The sequence below is a fragment of the Pseudonaja textilis genome, chromosome 2 (assembly GCF_049901715.1).
Source record: "Pseudonaja textilis isolate UNSWEBS1 chromosome 2, rPseTex1.2, whole genome shotgun sequence".
Taxonomy (NCBI): domain Eukaryota; kingdom Metazoa; phylum Chordata; class Lepidosauria; order Squamata; family Elapidae; genus Pseudonaja; species Pseudonaja textilis.
In genome coordinates this window covers 9,143,418-9,157,083 of record NC_141991.1, presented here as the reverse complement: position 1 = coordinate 9,157,083, position 13,666 = coordinate 9,143,418, and the positions used below count along the sequence as shown (strand labels likewise).

Sequence of the window (13,666 nt, the reverse complement as noted above, 5' to 3'; positions counted from 1 at the left end):
AGAGATAGAGAGATAAAGATATAGAGGTATGATACATAGATATGATTGACAGACAGATGGATGGATAGATAGATAGATAGATAGATAGATAGATAGATAGATAGATAGATAGATAGATAGATAGATAGATAGATAGATGTGGAGATATTCAGAAATACAGATAAAGATATAGAGGTATGATATGTAGATGATAGATAAATAGATGTAGAGATATAAAGAAATAGAGATAGAGAGATAAAGAAATAGAGGTATGATACATAGATATGATTGACAGACAGATGGATGGATAGATAGATAGATAGATAGATAGATAGATAGATAGATAGATAGATAGATAGATAGATAGATAGATGTGGAGATATTCAGAAATACAGATAAAGATATAGAGGTATGATATGTAGATGATAGATAAATAGATGTAGAGATATAAAGAAATAGAGATAGAGAGATAAAGATATAGAGGTATGACAGATAGATAGATAGATAGATAGATGTAGAGATATAAAGAAATAGAGATAGAGAGATAAAGATATAGAGGTATGACATAGATAGATAGATAGATAGATAGATAGATAGATAGATAGATAGATAGATAGATAGATGTGGTTATGCAGAAATACAGTTAGATATAGAGGTATGATATGTAGATGATAGATAGATAGATAGATGATAGATAGATAGATAGATAGATAGATAGATAGATAGATAGATAGATAGATAGATAGATAGATTTCAGTGTATAATCAACTCAAATCTGTCTTCTCATCTCCACAATCTCAGCACAGAACGGTAAAATACTGGGAACAGGCAAAAGCTTGCTGTCTTTGCAGACAATGCTTGAGTTAAGCAAAAGGTAGGATGTTTTATCTAAGAATAGTCCGTAGAACACAATGCTGACATGGTTCCTGCTCCTTCCGCCCCTTCACACTTTCCCCCTCTTTGGAAAGCAGTGAGGCCCTAACCCTAATCCTCAGCAACTCCCTCCCCCCTCCAGGTCTGGTGCTTCCCTAATAAGGTTATCCATTACCCAACCATAATTAGTTCATTAGTGGCTTCTGGCACCTGGCTTGCGCTACTCCCTGATATTCATAAGATCCCTGGCTTGACTTTGATAAATTAACAGCTGGTGTGCAAGTCACAGCCCCAAGCACTGTTCAAACCCTCTCAATGTGAACTCCCCACAGGCGTGTCTATTTATTTCCTGGTATTCTCTTCCTCCCTAACGAGCGTAAATACAAACTTTAATTTCCTGAGCTTTCAAAAAGGCTGGAGGTGGGGGAATCTGTAAGATTTACTGCTTGTATTGTCTCAGGTGCTTTTTCAAGAGGCAACTGGATTGTCCACAAGGTGCTTTTTTCAAGTGGCAACTGGATTGTCGGAAAAGTGCTTTTTTCAAGAGGCAACTGGACTTTCTGGCTTTTCTTTGAAGACGTTTTGGCTTCTCACCCAAGAAGCTTCTTCTTGTCTGGCCTTGGAAAATAGGTTGTCCCCCTCTTCTCTGTGACAGCCCCTCAAGTATTGGAACACTGTGATCATGTCACCCTAATCCTTCTCGAGAACAGAATGGACTAGGGATAGCGATAGGGAAGGATAGAACACAACAGAATAGAATAAACGGAAGGGACTTTGGAGGTCTTCTAGTCCAACCCCCTGCTTAGGCAGAAAAGCCTATACCATTTCAGACAAATGTCCAATCTCTTCTTTAAAACTTCCAAAGTTGGACCGTTCACAACTGGATTAATTGTTCTATTAGGAAGTTTCTCCTTAATTCCAAGTTGCTTTTTTCCTTGATAAGTTTCCACCCATTGCACCCAATTAATCCATGGAACAACTGCCCGCAGGGGCTTTGGAGAATAGCTTGACTCCCTCTTCTTTGGGGCAGCCCCTGAGATATTGGAAGATTGCTATCATGTCACCCCTGGTCCTTCTCTTCACTAGGCTAGCCAGGCCCCACTTGCTGTGTCCCACTTGTAAAAATATCTCCCTGCCCCCCCCCCATTTCTCCTCCCCTCCCATCCCAGGTATCACTTCCTCTTGCAGCAGCTATCCATCTCCACCCCACCCACTCACCCCCCAAAAGGAAGCTATGAGCTTGTCAGATGGTGGAGGGACAAAAAAAAAAACTTAATGCAAGGGGACTTCAAACTTTGCAATTTTAAGACTTGTGGACTTCAACTCCCAGAATTCCTGAACTAACATGACTGGAAGAGGAATTCTGGGAGTTGAAGTTCACAAGTCTTAAAGCTGTCAAATTTGAAGACCCCTGCCTTAATGGCTCCTCCTCCTCCTCCTCCTCCTCATCATCATCATCGTGCAATGGGGGGGCCGGCAGCCTCTGCCTTCTTCGCCATAATTCCGAGCTCTTCCTCGGTCGTTAAACGGATCCCACTTTCTTTCTTTGGCAAACGGAACTCCTCGCGCCCTCTCCTTGTCCTGGCGCCCCCCAGAGTATCGGGCTCAGCATTCCGCCGAGGGGGCTCCCACCCGACGCTGCAGACCTGGACAGAGTTAAAAGCACGGAAAGGAATTCCTAGAGCGGAAGGAACGAAGGTCCTCCCGCAACCAGGGCGTCTTTCGGGTCGCAACGGCCGCTCTGGCTGCTGTCGCCTCTGCGGGGACCCGGCGGACGCCTTGTTGGCGACCGATTTGGGCGGAGATCGACTCGGGGATCCCCGGGAGAAGAGCAGGGAGGCACCCTGGGATAATTCGTCGCCTTCGGAGCTTCTACAGCCGCCGCCTCCAGAGTTTGGACCAGAAGACCTCCAAGGTTCCTTCCAGTTGTTCTGATTAGCTGATTGAATGATTGATGGTTTGTTGATTGATGGGTGAGTTGTTTGATTGATGGTTTGCTGGGTTGATTGATTGGGTGGCTGGATGTGGGTTGGTTGGTTGGTTGATTGGGTGCATGAGTGGGTTGGTTGATGGGTAGGTGGGTGGGGTGATTGGTTGATGGGTTGGTGGGTTGGTTGGTTGGGTAGGTGAGTGGGTTGGTTGATGGGTTGGTTGGTTGGTTGATTGGGTGGGTGGGTGAGTGAGTGGGTTGATTGGTTGATGGGTAGGTAGGTGGCGTGATTGATTGTGGATGAATGGATGAGTGAGTGAGTGGGTTGGTTGGCTAGTTCATGGGTAGGTGGGTGGGGTGATTGGTTGATGGGTTGGTTGGTTGATTGGGTGGGTGCATGATGGGTTGGTTGATGGGTAGGTGGGTGGGATGATTGGTTGATGGGTTGGTTGGTTGGTTGATTGGGTGGGTGAGTGGGTTGATTGGTTGATGGGTAGGTAGATGTCGTGATTGATTGTGGATGGATGGATGAGTGAGTGAGTGGGTTGGTTTGTTGGTTCATGGGTAGGTGCTGGGGTGATTGGTTGATGGGTTGGTTGGTTGATTGGGTGGGTGAATGGGTTGGTTGGTGGTAGGTGGGGGGATGGTTGATGGTTGGTTGGTTGATTGGGTGGGTGAGTGGGTTGATTGGTTGATGGGTAGGTGGGTGGGGTGATTGATTGATCCTCTGAATGCCCAGCCAGACTGTGCCCTTCCCCAGTTTCTTCCACAGCCACCGGAGCCACACTCCCACTCCCTGTCAGCTGTTCAATCTTCCCCTCAGAATCAGACTCCAACAAGGGCATGACAACTGATCCCACAGCCTTATGACACTGCAACCATCATAAATATGAACCCGTTGCCAAGCGTCTGAATTTTGATCTCGTGACTGGGGGAGGGGTGCTTCAGCAGTCATAAGTGTGGAAACGGTCATAGGTCACTTTTTTCAATGCCGTACAAACTTTGAAAGGTTACTAAGCAAACTGTTAAGGACTAACCTATAGTTATTTTTTTTAATGGTGTTTGTGAGGAAATACAAGTAGTCCTCAACTTATGACCACAATTGAGCCCTACATTTATGTTGTTATGTGAGACCTTTGTGAAGTGAGTTTTTGCCCCGTTTTACAACTTTTCTTGCCACTGTTGTTAAGCAAATCGCTTCAGTTGTTAAATTAGCAACATGGTTGTTAAATGAATCTGGCTTCCGCATCGACTTTGCTTGTCAGAAGTTTGAAAAAAGGGATGGAGGGGGGGGCATGTGACCCTGGGACACTGTGCCTGTCATAAATGCGAGTCAATTATCAAGCCTCCCGAGTATAAATCACATGGCCGTGGGGATGCTTCGAAGGTTGCAAAGGTAGAAAATGGTCATTAAGTCACTTTTTTTCAGCGCCGTTGTAACTTCAAATGGTCACTAAACGAATTGTTGTAAGTCGAGGCCTGTAAGTGGGCTTTTGCGTGTGTCTGTTTGTGTACGTGAAATGAACATTGTCTGAAACAAATGCGCATGATCTTGACACAAACTTTCTCTCACAGGAGATGGAGTGATTTGTGAAAAACAGCTTCAGCCTCTTGAGATTGTAGGTGGAGGGAAAATGGCTGCTCTGCATTGGGATCAGGTAAGGCAAGGTTTGATGACCCAGGGCATGACACAAAAATAACCAAGGCACAAAAATAGAAGAAAGTCCCTTTAATGTCTCCAGCTTGGCCCCAATGTCCAATTATCCTCGGCTGGATATCAAACTCTTAAAGAAAACAGTTTACAGAGGTAGTAAATGCAGTCCACACCCAAAGTAAAGTTAATTCAAAATAAAAAATCCAACACCACCACACTGAAGGAATTACTACTGCAGGCAAGGATGATTAATTGCAGACTTCTACCAGATAATGCAGCAACTGCAGTTGGGAGGAAGCCAAAACACAGATAAGCTCCGACAAGAATACACACTTTGCTTCCAGTACCTTTACCATGCACAGTTTGTCCTTTTTAAACAGTCCTCCCAGCTGCAGCCCATGAAGGGGATCAGAGCCCCTTCCTCCCCCATAGACCATGCCACTCACATTTCTCTCTTATCCACTCCTCCCTGCGTGCCCTAGGATGAAAAGGGGATCTGGGTCTTCCTCTGAATGCCCATCCAGCCTGTGCCCTTCCCCAGTTTTCTCCACAGCCACCGGAGCTCGCTCTCTCCCCTTCTCTCTCTCTCTCTCTCTCTGACATATACACACATATTCTCATTCTCACTTTCTCATTTCTGACAAATAGAATAGAATAGAATAGAATACAGTAACAGAGTTGGAAGGAATCTTAGAGCTCTTTTAGATCAGTGGTGGCTAACCTTTTGGGGATCCTGTGCCAAAAATTGTGTGCGCGCTTGCACGCTCATGCTCGCATGCCAGCACCCAGAAGGCAATGCGCAGTCCTCTATTCCTCCTATGCATGTGTGCGCAATCTCCACCTCCCACCCGCCCCCCACTGCCCCCTTACCTGCACTGCGCCTCACTGCTGATTTTCGGCCACTTTGAGGCCTTTTTGGACTTCAGAGGCTTGAGGAAGGCTTCTGCAGGCTTTTCAGGCTGAAAACTAGGCCCGTTTCATCACTTCCGGTATATCTAGAAAAACAGGAAGTGATGAAACAGGCCTAATTTTTGTCCTGAAAAGCCTGCAGAAGCTTTCCTCAAGCCTCTGGGAGTCCGAAAAAAGCCTCAAACTGGCCGAAAATCAGCTGTGAGGTGCGCGCATGCGCAGTGAGGTAAGCTTGCCTGCAGCTCACGTACTGGCACAAATAGCTCTGCCTGCTACCTGTGGCATGCGTGCCATAAGTTCGTCATCATGGTTCTAGATATTCACCAGTAATACTGTTATAAATGTAATAAATAAATAATATTGGTCATTCGGGGTACGATCCATGTTGTTTTGTAGGCAGAGAGTAGAAACCTGTAAATGATCTGTGAGCAAGGAAGTTTTTTCTCCTTTTTTTAGAGGCTCTTCACCTTAGAGGACATGGCTGTGCATTTCACCGAGGAAGAATGGGCGCTGCTGGAGCCTGACCAGAAAGCTCTGCACCGAGAGGTCATGGAGGAGATCAATGGGATTTTGGCCACTCTTGGTAAGGCTCTTTTTTTTCCCCTAGGAATCAATGCCCACAGCTATTGTAGGATTTTAAAATACATTTGCAGGTTTTCAAGTCCTCACGTTCTTCTCATTGCGTCTGTTGAAGTTTTTTAGTTTTTCAGTTTGTCTGTTGAAGTTTTTCACCCGCAGGACCTGTTGTTAAAAAATTGGAATCCCACCCCTGCTTTACAGCTCTCTCTAAGCACTTTACAGCCTCTTGCCCCCGACAATCTGGGTCCTAATTTTACCCCACCTAGGATGGATGGAAGGCTGAGTCAACCCTGAGCCAGTCAGTTCTGAGGCAGACAGTAGCTGAACACATATTCCCCAATATCGTCCTTAGGCACTGTTTTCACCCTCACGTTTTAGCAATAGACTTATAGACCGTTTTACAGCGCTTTACAACAGGGGTGGGATTCTAACGATTCAGACTGGTTCTATAGAACTGGTTGTTAGGATTCTACGCAGTTCGAAGAACCAGCCAATCGTGCCCCTGGCTGGCCCCGCCCCTCCCCACCAGTCAGTCCTTGTCACGCATGCCTGACATCTCTGACTGCGTTCTCCTTAAGTTATTTCTTTTTTTTTCCTTCCCGACATCAGCTGTTCTGATGATCAGCTATGCCAAGATCCCTCTTGCTGTCTTACTGCTTCGTCCAGGAGGTTTCCCCAAGGCCCAGGAGGCAAAAAGGGGTGTGCGGTTGCTGGCTTCCCCACATTCCTTCCTGGGTCCCAGGGAAGCCTTCTTGGAACAACCCCCCCTCCCCCAGGAGGCTTTCCTGAGGCCCACATCCAAAAACAGAGCATGGGGTGGGGGGTGCTATATGTGTCATATTCTGGCGTCCTCCCAACTGTGTGTGTGTTTCATTATCTTTTGAAGTTTGCAATACCTTATCCTGCCTGTGTGGTTTGTGTTGGTTTTTATTTATAATTTATACGTACTTTGGTTTCGGACTGAATTTCTTTCCTTTAAAAACTGTTCTTGGGAGAGTTTTTTCTCCAGTCGATGATAACTGGACACTGGGGGCCAAGCTGGAGGAATTAAAGGGACTTTACCTACTTTTGTGACTTTGTTGCTTTTGTGCCATGCCCCTTTGGGTCATCACACCATGGTCGTTTTTTTGGAGGCAATTGGCCTTTCTTGTTTTTTCTATTGAAGACCTACCCCACTATCCTGTCAGAGCTGAAGAAGCTTCTTGGATGAGAAGCAAAACATCTTCAAAAGAAAAAAAACAAGCAAGTCCAGTTGCCTCCAGAAAAAACACTTTGGGGATATGCTCTACTTTAATAATGATTCAGGAGTCTTTTTTTTTTTTTTTGCAAATTAACTTAAGTGTGACAGATGATAATTGCTATTTGTACAGAAGTATTTTTAGTTCCTCTTATTACTACAGTTTCTTACCTAAAATAGTGATTTGGGAGGTGGCAATTTCCAAATTTAGATCCTTACCCAATTTTTTGGTCTTTATCTCTTAAGGTGACGAGTGGAGAATCATGGATAAAAGAAAACCAAGTACAAACCCAAGATTTCACCAAGAAAGGAAGCCATACGAATGCTCAGAGTGTGAAAAGGCCTTCAGGACGGAAACAAATCTTACCACGCACAAAACAACACACATAGCTGACAACCGGCACAAATGCTTGGAGTGCAGAAAGACTTTCACCCAAAGCGCACAACTGAGCAGGCATCAAAACACTCACGTGGGGGAAAAACCATATAAATACCCGGATTGTGGGAAAAGCTTCATTTGGAAGACAAATTTAGAGAGGCACCAGAGGACCCACATGGGGGAAAAGCCCTTTAAATGCTTGGAATGTGGGAAAAGGTTCGTCGAGAGTTCGGCCCTGATTACGCACCAAATGATTCATATGGAGGAGAAACCGTACAAATGTTTGGAATGTGGGAAGTGCTTCATGTCGAATACGCACCTGAATGTCCATCAGAGAATCCACACAGGGGACAAACCATACACATGTTTAGAATGTGGAAGGAGCTTCAGCGAGAGCAGCAATATCGCTTCCCATCGCAGGACACATAGTGGGGAGAAACCGTCCAAATGTTTGGAATGCGGAAAGTGTTTCAGTTCAGAGAGACACCTCGGTGTCCATCAAAGAACCCACACAGGCGAGAAACCCTACCAATGTGCGGAGTGCAGCAAATGTTTTACTCGCAGTTCTGACCTTACCAAACACCGAAAAATTCACACGGGGGAGAAGCCGCCTGCGTGCCCCACGTGTAGAAAGTGTTTCACTTGCAGTTCGGATCTCCTGAAGCACAAAAAGACTCACACCGTCGAGAAGCCTCATAAGTGCTCCGAGTGCGGTATAGGCTTTGCTCGTAGCTCGGACCTAATCAAGCATAAAAAAATCCACACGGGAGAGAAGCCCCATCAGTGTTTGGAATGTGGGAAGGGCTTCATCACGAGGACCAAACTGAGCCTGCACAAGCGAAACCACACAGGGGAGAGGCCGTTTCCCTGCCTGGAGTGCGGCAAATGTTTTATTCAAGTCGCTCAGCTAAACCGGCATCAAAAAACTCACACAGGAGAGAGGCCATACAAATGCTTAGAATGCGGCCAAAGCTTTGTGCAGAGTTCTTCTCTTACCACCCACCAGATCACCCACACGGGGGAGAAACCCTTCAAATGCTCGGCGTGTGAAAAGTGCTTCAGTTCGAGCACCCACTTACGGAGGCACGAAAGGACACACTCGGGAGAAAAGCCACATCGGTGCTCGGACTGTGGCAAGTGCTACAGCGAGCAGGCTGAACTAAGCCGGCATCAGAGATCACACAGCGGGAAGAAGCCGTATCAATGCCTGGAATGCGGGAAAAGCTTCACACAGAGTTCTTCTCTGATTACCCATCAGATCACTCACACGGGAGAGAAACCCTATAAGTGTCTGGAATGCACCAAGTGTTTCAATTCAAACACACACTTGCGCAGGCACCAACGAACCCATACGGGGGAAAGGCCCTACAAATGCGCAGAATGCGGAAAGTGCTTCGCTTCCAACTCCCACCTCTGTCGCCACGAGCGAACCCACACCAGGGAGAGACCGTTCAAATGCCCGAAGTGCGGGAAGAGTTTCAATGTGAGCAGCAACCTCACTTCTCACCAGAGGATTCACACGGGCGAGAGGCGCTACAAATGCGCGGAGTGCGGGAAGGGCTTCCTTCGCAGCTCTCACCTGATCATACACGAGAGGATTCACCGGGGAGAGAAGCCATATAAATGCTCAGAGTGCGGGAAGTGCTTCATCACGAAGATCAACCTCAGCACCCATGAAAAAAATCACACGGGGGAGAAATCGTACAAATGCCTGGAGTGTGGGAAGTGTTTCAATTGGAATGCCCACCTCAGTACCCACCAGAGAACTCACACGGGAGAGAGGCCTTACATGTGCTCGGTGTGCGGGAAAAGTTTCAGCGTGAGCAGTTCCCTCGTGACCCATCAGAGAATTCACACCGGGGAGAAGCCGTACAAGTGTTTGGAATGTGGCAAGTGCTTCACTTCAAACACACACCTTCGCAGGCATGAAAGAACTCACATCAAAGAGCGGCCCGGTGCATGCTGATAAGTGGGGTAAGAGGATAAACGATAATGTTCAGGAATCACGAAATTCCTACCAGGAATATAGAAAAGGCTCGACTCTCCAATGGCTGTTTTAAAACTTCACATGGTGGTACTGCCTAAAAAAAAGATCAAGTCTCTTTCAAATTAAGCTCAGAGCTATGGTTTTCCCTGCAGTAATGTCTGGCTGTGCGGGTTGGATGGTAAGGAAAGCTGAGTGCCAAAGATTTGACGCTTTCAAATTGTGGCATTGGAGAAGACTCTTGGACTACAAGGAGATCAAATCGGTTGCTGTTGAAGGAAATCAACCCTGGTTGTTATTTGGAAGGACAGATACTGAAGCCGAAGCTCAAATACTTTGGCCGCTAAATGAGAAGAGAGGACTTATAAATGAGAAGAGTGGGAAAGTGACATTAGGAAAGACTGAAGACCAAAGAAGTAAAGGACAGCTGAGGATGAGATAGTTTGATAGTGTCATAAGGAAAGAAATCAAAGAACAGAGAGCTCAGTGCTATGACATTTTAGCAGATTGCAGAATGGTGTGAATATACAATGTCTTTGTTTTTGGCCTTTTGACAGTGAACCACACAATAACATGGTCATTTGCAAGCTCGTTCAGCGTCGCCTGGAAAACCGACACGCTATGCGACCTCATAAAGATAATCCCAAAGGTGCTTTTTTGAGGAGACAACTGGACTTTCTGGTTTTTCTTTGAAGACCTTTCGCTTCTCATCCAAGAAGCTTTTTCGGCTCTGACTGGGTGGTGGGGAATGGAAAGATTTATATACCTTGCAAACAGCTGGTCATTTGCATCCTTTTAGAGGGTCCTTGAGGCCACTTGGAGGTTTATCTGTGTCCTCAGGGTTTACTTTAGTTTACTTTATTGTCATTGCACCTTGTACAACAAAATCAAACACCATCTTCAGTGCGCATCATGACCATGAAAAAAAAACCACGAACACACATCCTTCACACTCCACACATTCAACTGAAAACCCCCATCACCGCACTATACAGTAGAAATAAAAAGACATACTGCCCTGGGATAGAAGCTGTTTTTCACCTGAGTAGTTGCAAATGGGCGGAGTGGAGCAGAGGTGATATTCAGCAGGTTCTGACCAGTTCCGGAGAACCGGTAGCGGATATTTTGAGTAGTTCGGAGAACTGGCAAATACCACCTCTGATTGGAGATTTTACAGTATCCTTCCCCTGCCACGCCCACCAAGCCGTGCCCACCAAACCACGCCCACAGAACCAGTAGTAAAAAAAAATTGAATCCCGCCACTGGCATGGAGCCTTCTTGGAACTGTTGGAAGGACTGTGTTGTAGACCGGAGATAGATGATGATGTATTCCCTTTCCCCCTTTGTTAAGGGAGAGCTGTTCATTTTCAATATAAATGGCCTCTTCTAAATATGGACTTCATAAGATAGGTTGAAAACGATCATGTACCTGTCATATTCATCAACCTCCAAGGGAGGCGTCCTTCATACTCGTTATATTAGTGAATCATTTGATGTAACTGCGAAACAGGAAATTCTAATCGTAGACTATCGATAGAATGGTTTATGAACTGTGAAAGGCATACTAGGTCTACTGCACTGTGCTTTATTTCAGCCCTATTTTAAGTATTTTGTCCAGTTATTGGAAATGCATCTTAAACAATGTGGAATACGAGAGGTCCTCTGGTGTTTTCTGATTGTTTTCCTGCAGATGTTTCATTATCCAAACAAGATAACGTCATCATCATAGGTGGGTATTCAGCAGGTTCTGACCAGTTCTGGAGAACCGGTTGTGGAAATTTTGAGTAGTTCGGAGAATTGGCAAATATCACCTCTGATTGGCCCCATCCCCATCTAATCTCTGCCTCCCATTGAGTCCCAGCTGATCGGCTGGGTCGTTGGTTGCCCTGCACAGGAGAACGTAGCTGGAAAGCAGATTAATAGGCTGGTGAGGGAATGGGGATTTTACAGTTTTCTTCCCCTGCCACGCCCACCAAGCCATGCCCACAGAACCGGTAGTAAAAATATTTGAATCCCACCACTGGTCATTTAGAATTTAGAATACCTTTATGGTCACTGCATTCCAGGAATACAATGAAATTTGAAAGCTTACTCCAGCACAGTGCCCCAAACACCACATCACAATCACACTACAGAGTATTTAAAAATTAAAATAATTTAAAAAATAATAATAATTAAAAACCTAGTCTAAAACCTATCTAAAACATTTAGTAAGTTAAATAGTTTTAAAATGTCACTATATACGTAAGACTAAATCACAAATGACAAATGCACTGTTTGTTTCAAGACAATTACTGCCTTGGAAAAGACACTGTTTCGCAATCTATTAGTCCTCATTTTAAGACACCTATAACGTCTCCCTGATGGTAAGAGTTCAAAGTATGAATGACCAGGATGAGAACGGTCTGTGGAGATTTTTAGTGTTCTAGAGAGGAGTCTGGTCTTCGCAATCTCTTCCAAAGAAGAAAGAGAGCAACCAATGGTTATTATTATTATTTTTGTGCTGTGTTTATAACTCTCTGAAGCATCTTCTTATCCACTACAGAGCATCCAGCATACCACACCATTACAGGGTATGCCAAAATGCTCTCAATGATAGAACGGTAAAAAGTAATCAGCAACTTCTTACCCATATAACGTGGATGCACAACATCGCATTCAGAGGTGGAGAGTAGAGTTTAGTAGGAGATCTGGACATTGTTCTGACCCAAACCTTGTTCCAAGTGAACAAACAAATAGAGAGATAAAAGCAAAACCTTTTAATGCCTCTCTGTAAAATTTCGTTAATTCATGGTTAAAAGGCTATTAAAACTAATTGTCTCTGATAAGAACGAGCCTTGCCAAAGTTGTGCAAGGCTGCCAAAAGCACTAGATTAAGTTGCCAAGAAATATTCCAAACAAAAATTCAAATACAGACCAAGATAGTCCGAAGTTCCACAAGGCTTGAAGTGCAAGAACTTATTTGCTTCCTGCAAAGAACTCGTTTCTCAACTGGCTTTTATCTCTCAAGGGAGGGGCCATTACCTTGCAGCCTTACTCCCGAGTCGCCCATGCTGCTGCAGCTGCTCTTTCCTACAAGCAGCTCTACACGGATGCGCACTGGGCACAGGCTCCTCGGGAACCTCTTCATCACTGCTGCCAGCCTCCACAATCTCTGAGGCAGAACTCTACTCCCTGGCGGTCCTGGCTCCATCTGTGCACCACACGCAGGTTCCTCATCTGAGTCCTCGCTCTCCCAAACCTCAGCCGTCCGCACCTACTGCTGGCGAACCACAACAGACGTGTAGTTCTCTTTAAGAAAGAAAACAAAAGGACCTTAGCATGTTCCCTCTTCCCAGAACACCTTAGCTGAAGCGTAGCATCTGATGGACCCAAACGTCACGTCATCTAAGTAGCCCTTGGCTTACGACCCAGTTGGATAGCCTTGATTGATGTTACAACAGACCTCCTGAAAGGTATTGAAGATCTGCTTCTAAAGGTCCAACAGCTGTGCCTCCCTGCCTCCCCAACCAGGGGTGGGCTTCAAAAATTTTAGCAATGGGTTCTCTGCCCGGTTGCTGATAGGCGTGGCCATGGTGGGCGTGGCCTAGTCAGCCTCCTGCACCATGGTGGGAAGGGGGGCATTTTTGCCCTGCCCGGGCTCTCGAGGCTTTTCTCGACTCTCCAGGAGGGTGAAAATGGCCTCCCCGGGCTCCGGAGACTCTCGGGAAGCCGGAAACGGGCCTGTTTCTGGCCTTCCTTCCCGAATTTCTGCGAGGCCTGTTTTTTCACCCTCCCCAAGCCTCCATGCATACCCTGCACTTACCTGCATCCGAAAGAGGCCGCAAGGGGGACTCCTGGGGGGGGTGGGCAAGGTGGGCGGGGCAGGTGGGGTGGGTGGGGCCAGCCAGGAGGGATTTGGGGGTTCTCCGAACTGCACGGGATCTTAGCTAGGGCCTCTCCAGCAGCCCACCTCTGCCCCTAAACCACCACCCCCCAGCGATCCCAGGATGGGATTTTGAACGTTTCCAACCAGGTTAAATTTATGGTCTCTTGCAGCATCCTGACCATGATTTTTGCCAAACATCAGCGTTTGCCTCCAGTTTGGGGCAAAATGGGGCCCGTTTGCTTAAATGGCCGTGGCATTTGCTTAAACAACAACA

At 46.0% G+C, this 13,666-nt stretch overlaps 2 protein-coding genes across 2 annotated transcripts in view; one reads left to right on the top strand and one right to left on the bottom strand.

Annotated features, from left to right (window-relative positions):
- The window catches only part of LOC113450704 (uncharacterized), a 503,870-nt gene that overhangs the window by 191,816 nt on the left and 298,388 nt on the right, over positions 1-13,666 (bottom strand). The window lies entirely within an intron of this gene.
- LOC113450707 (uncharacterized) lies at positions 2,317-12,818 on the top strand. The gene is made up of 4 exons (XM_026721992.2): positions 2,317-2,767; positions 4,358-4,440; positions 5,802-5,928; positions 7,408-12,818. Exons 1-4 carry the CDS (start codon positions 2,317-2,319, stop codon positions 9,504-9,506), a joined length of 2,760 nt encoding a protein of 919 aa, XP_026577777.2. The 3' UTR covers positions 9,507-12,818.

What these genes read in the sequence shown, in the direction of transcription:
- LOC113450707 (XM_026721992.2), top strand. Translation starts at nt 2,317, where the DNA reads ATGGGGGGGCCGGCAGCCTCTGCCTTCTTCGCCATAATTCCGAGCTCT. An exon ending in TGGACCAGAAGACCTCCAAG is followed by an intron (nt 2,768 to 4,357) that starts GTTCCTTCCAGT and finishes TTTCTCTCACAG; the next exon opens with GAGATGGAGTGATTTGTGAA. An exon ending in TGGGATTTTGGCCACTCTTG is followed by an intron (nt 5,929 to 7,407) that starts GTAAGGCTCTTT and finishes TTATCTCTTAAG; the next exon opens with GTGACGAGTGGAGAATCATG.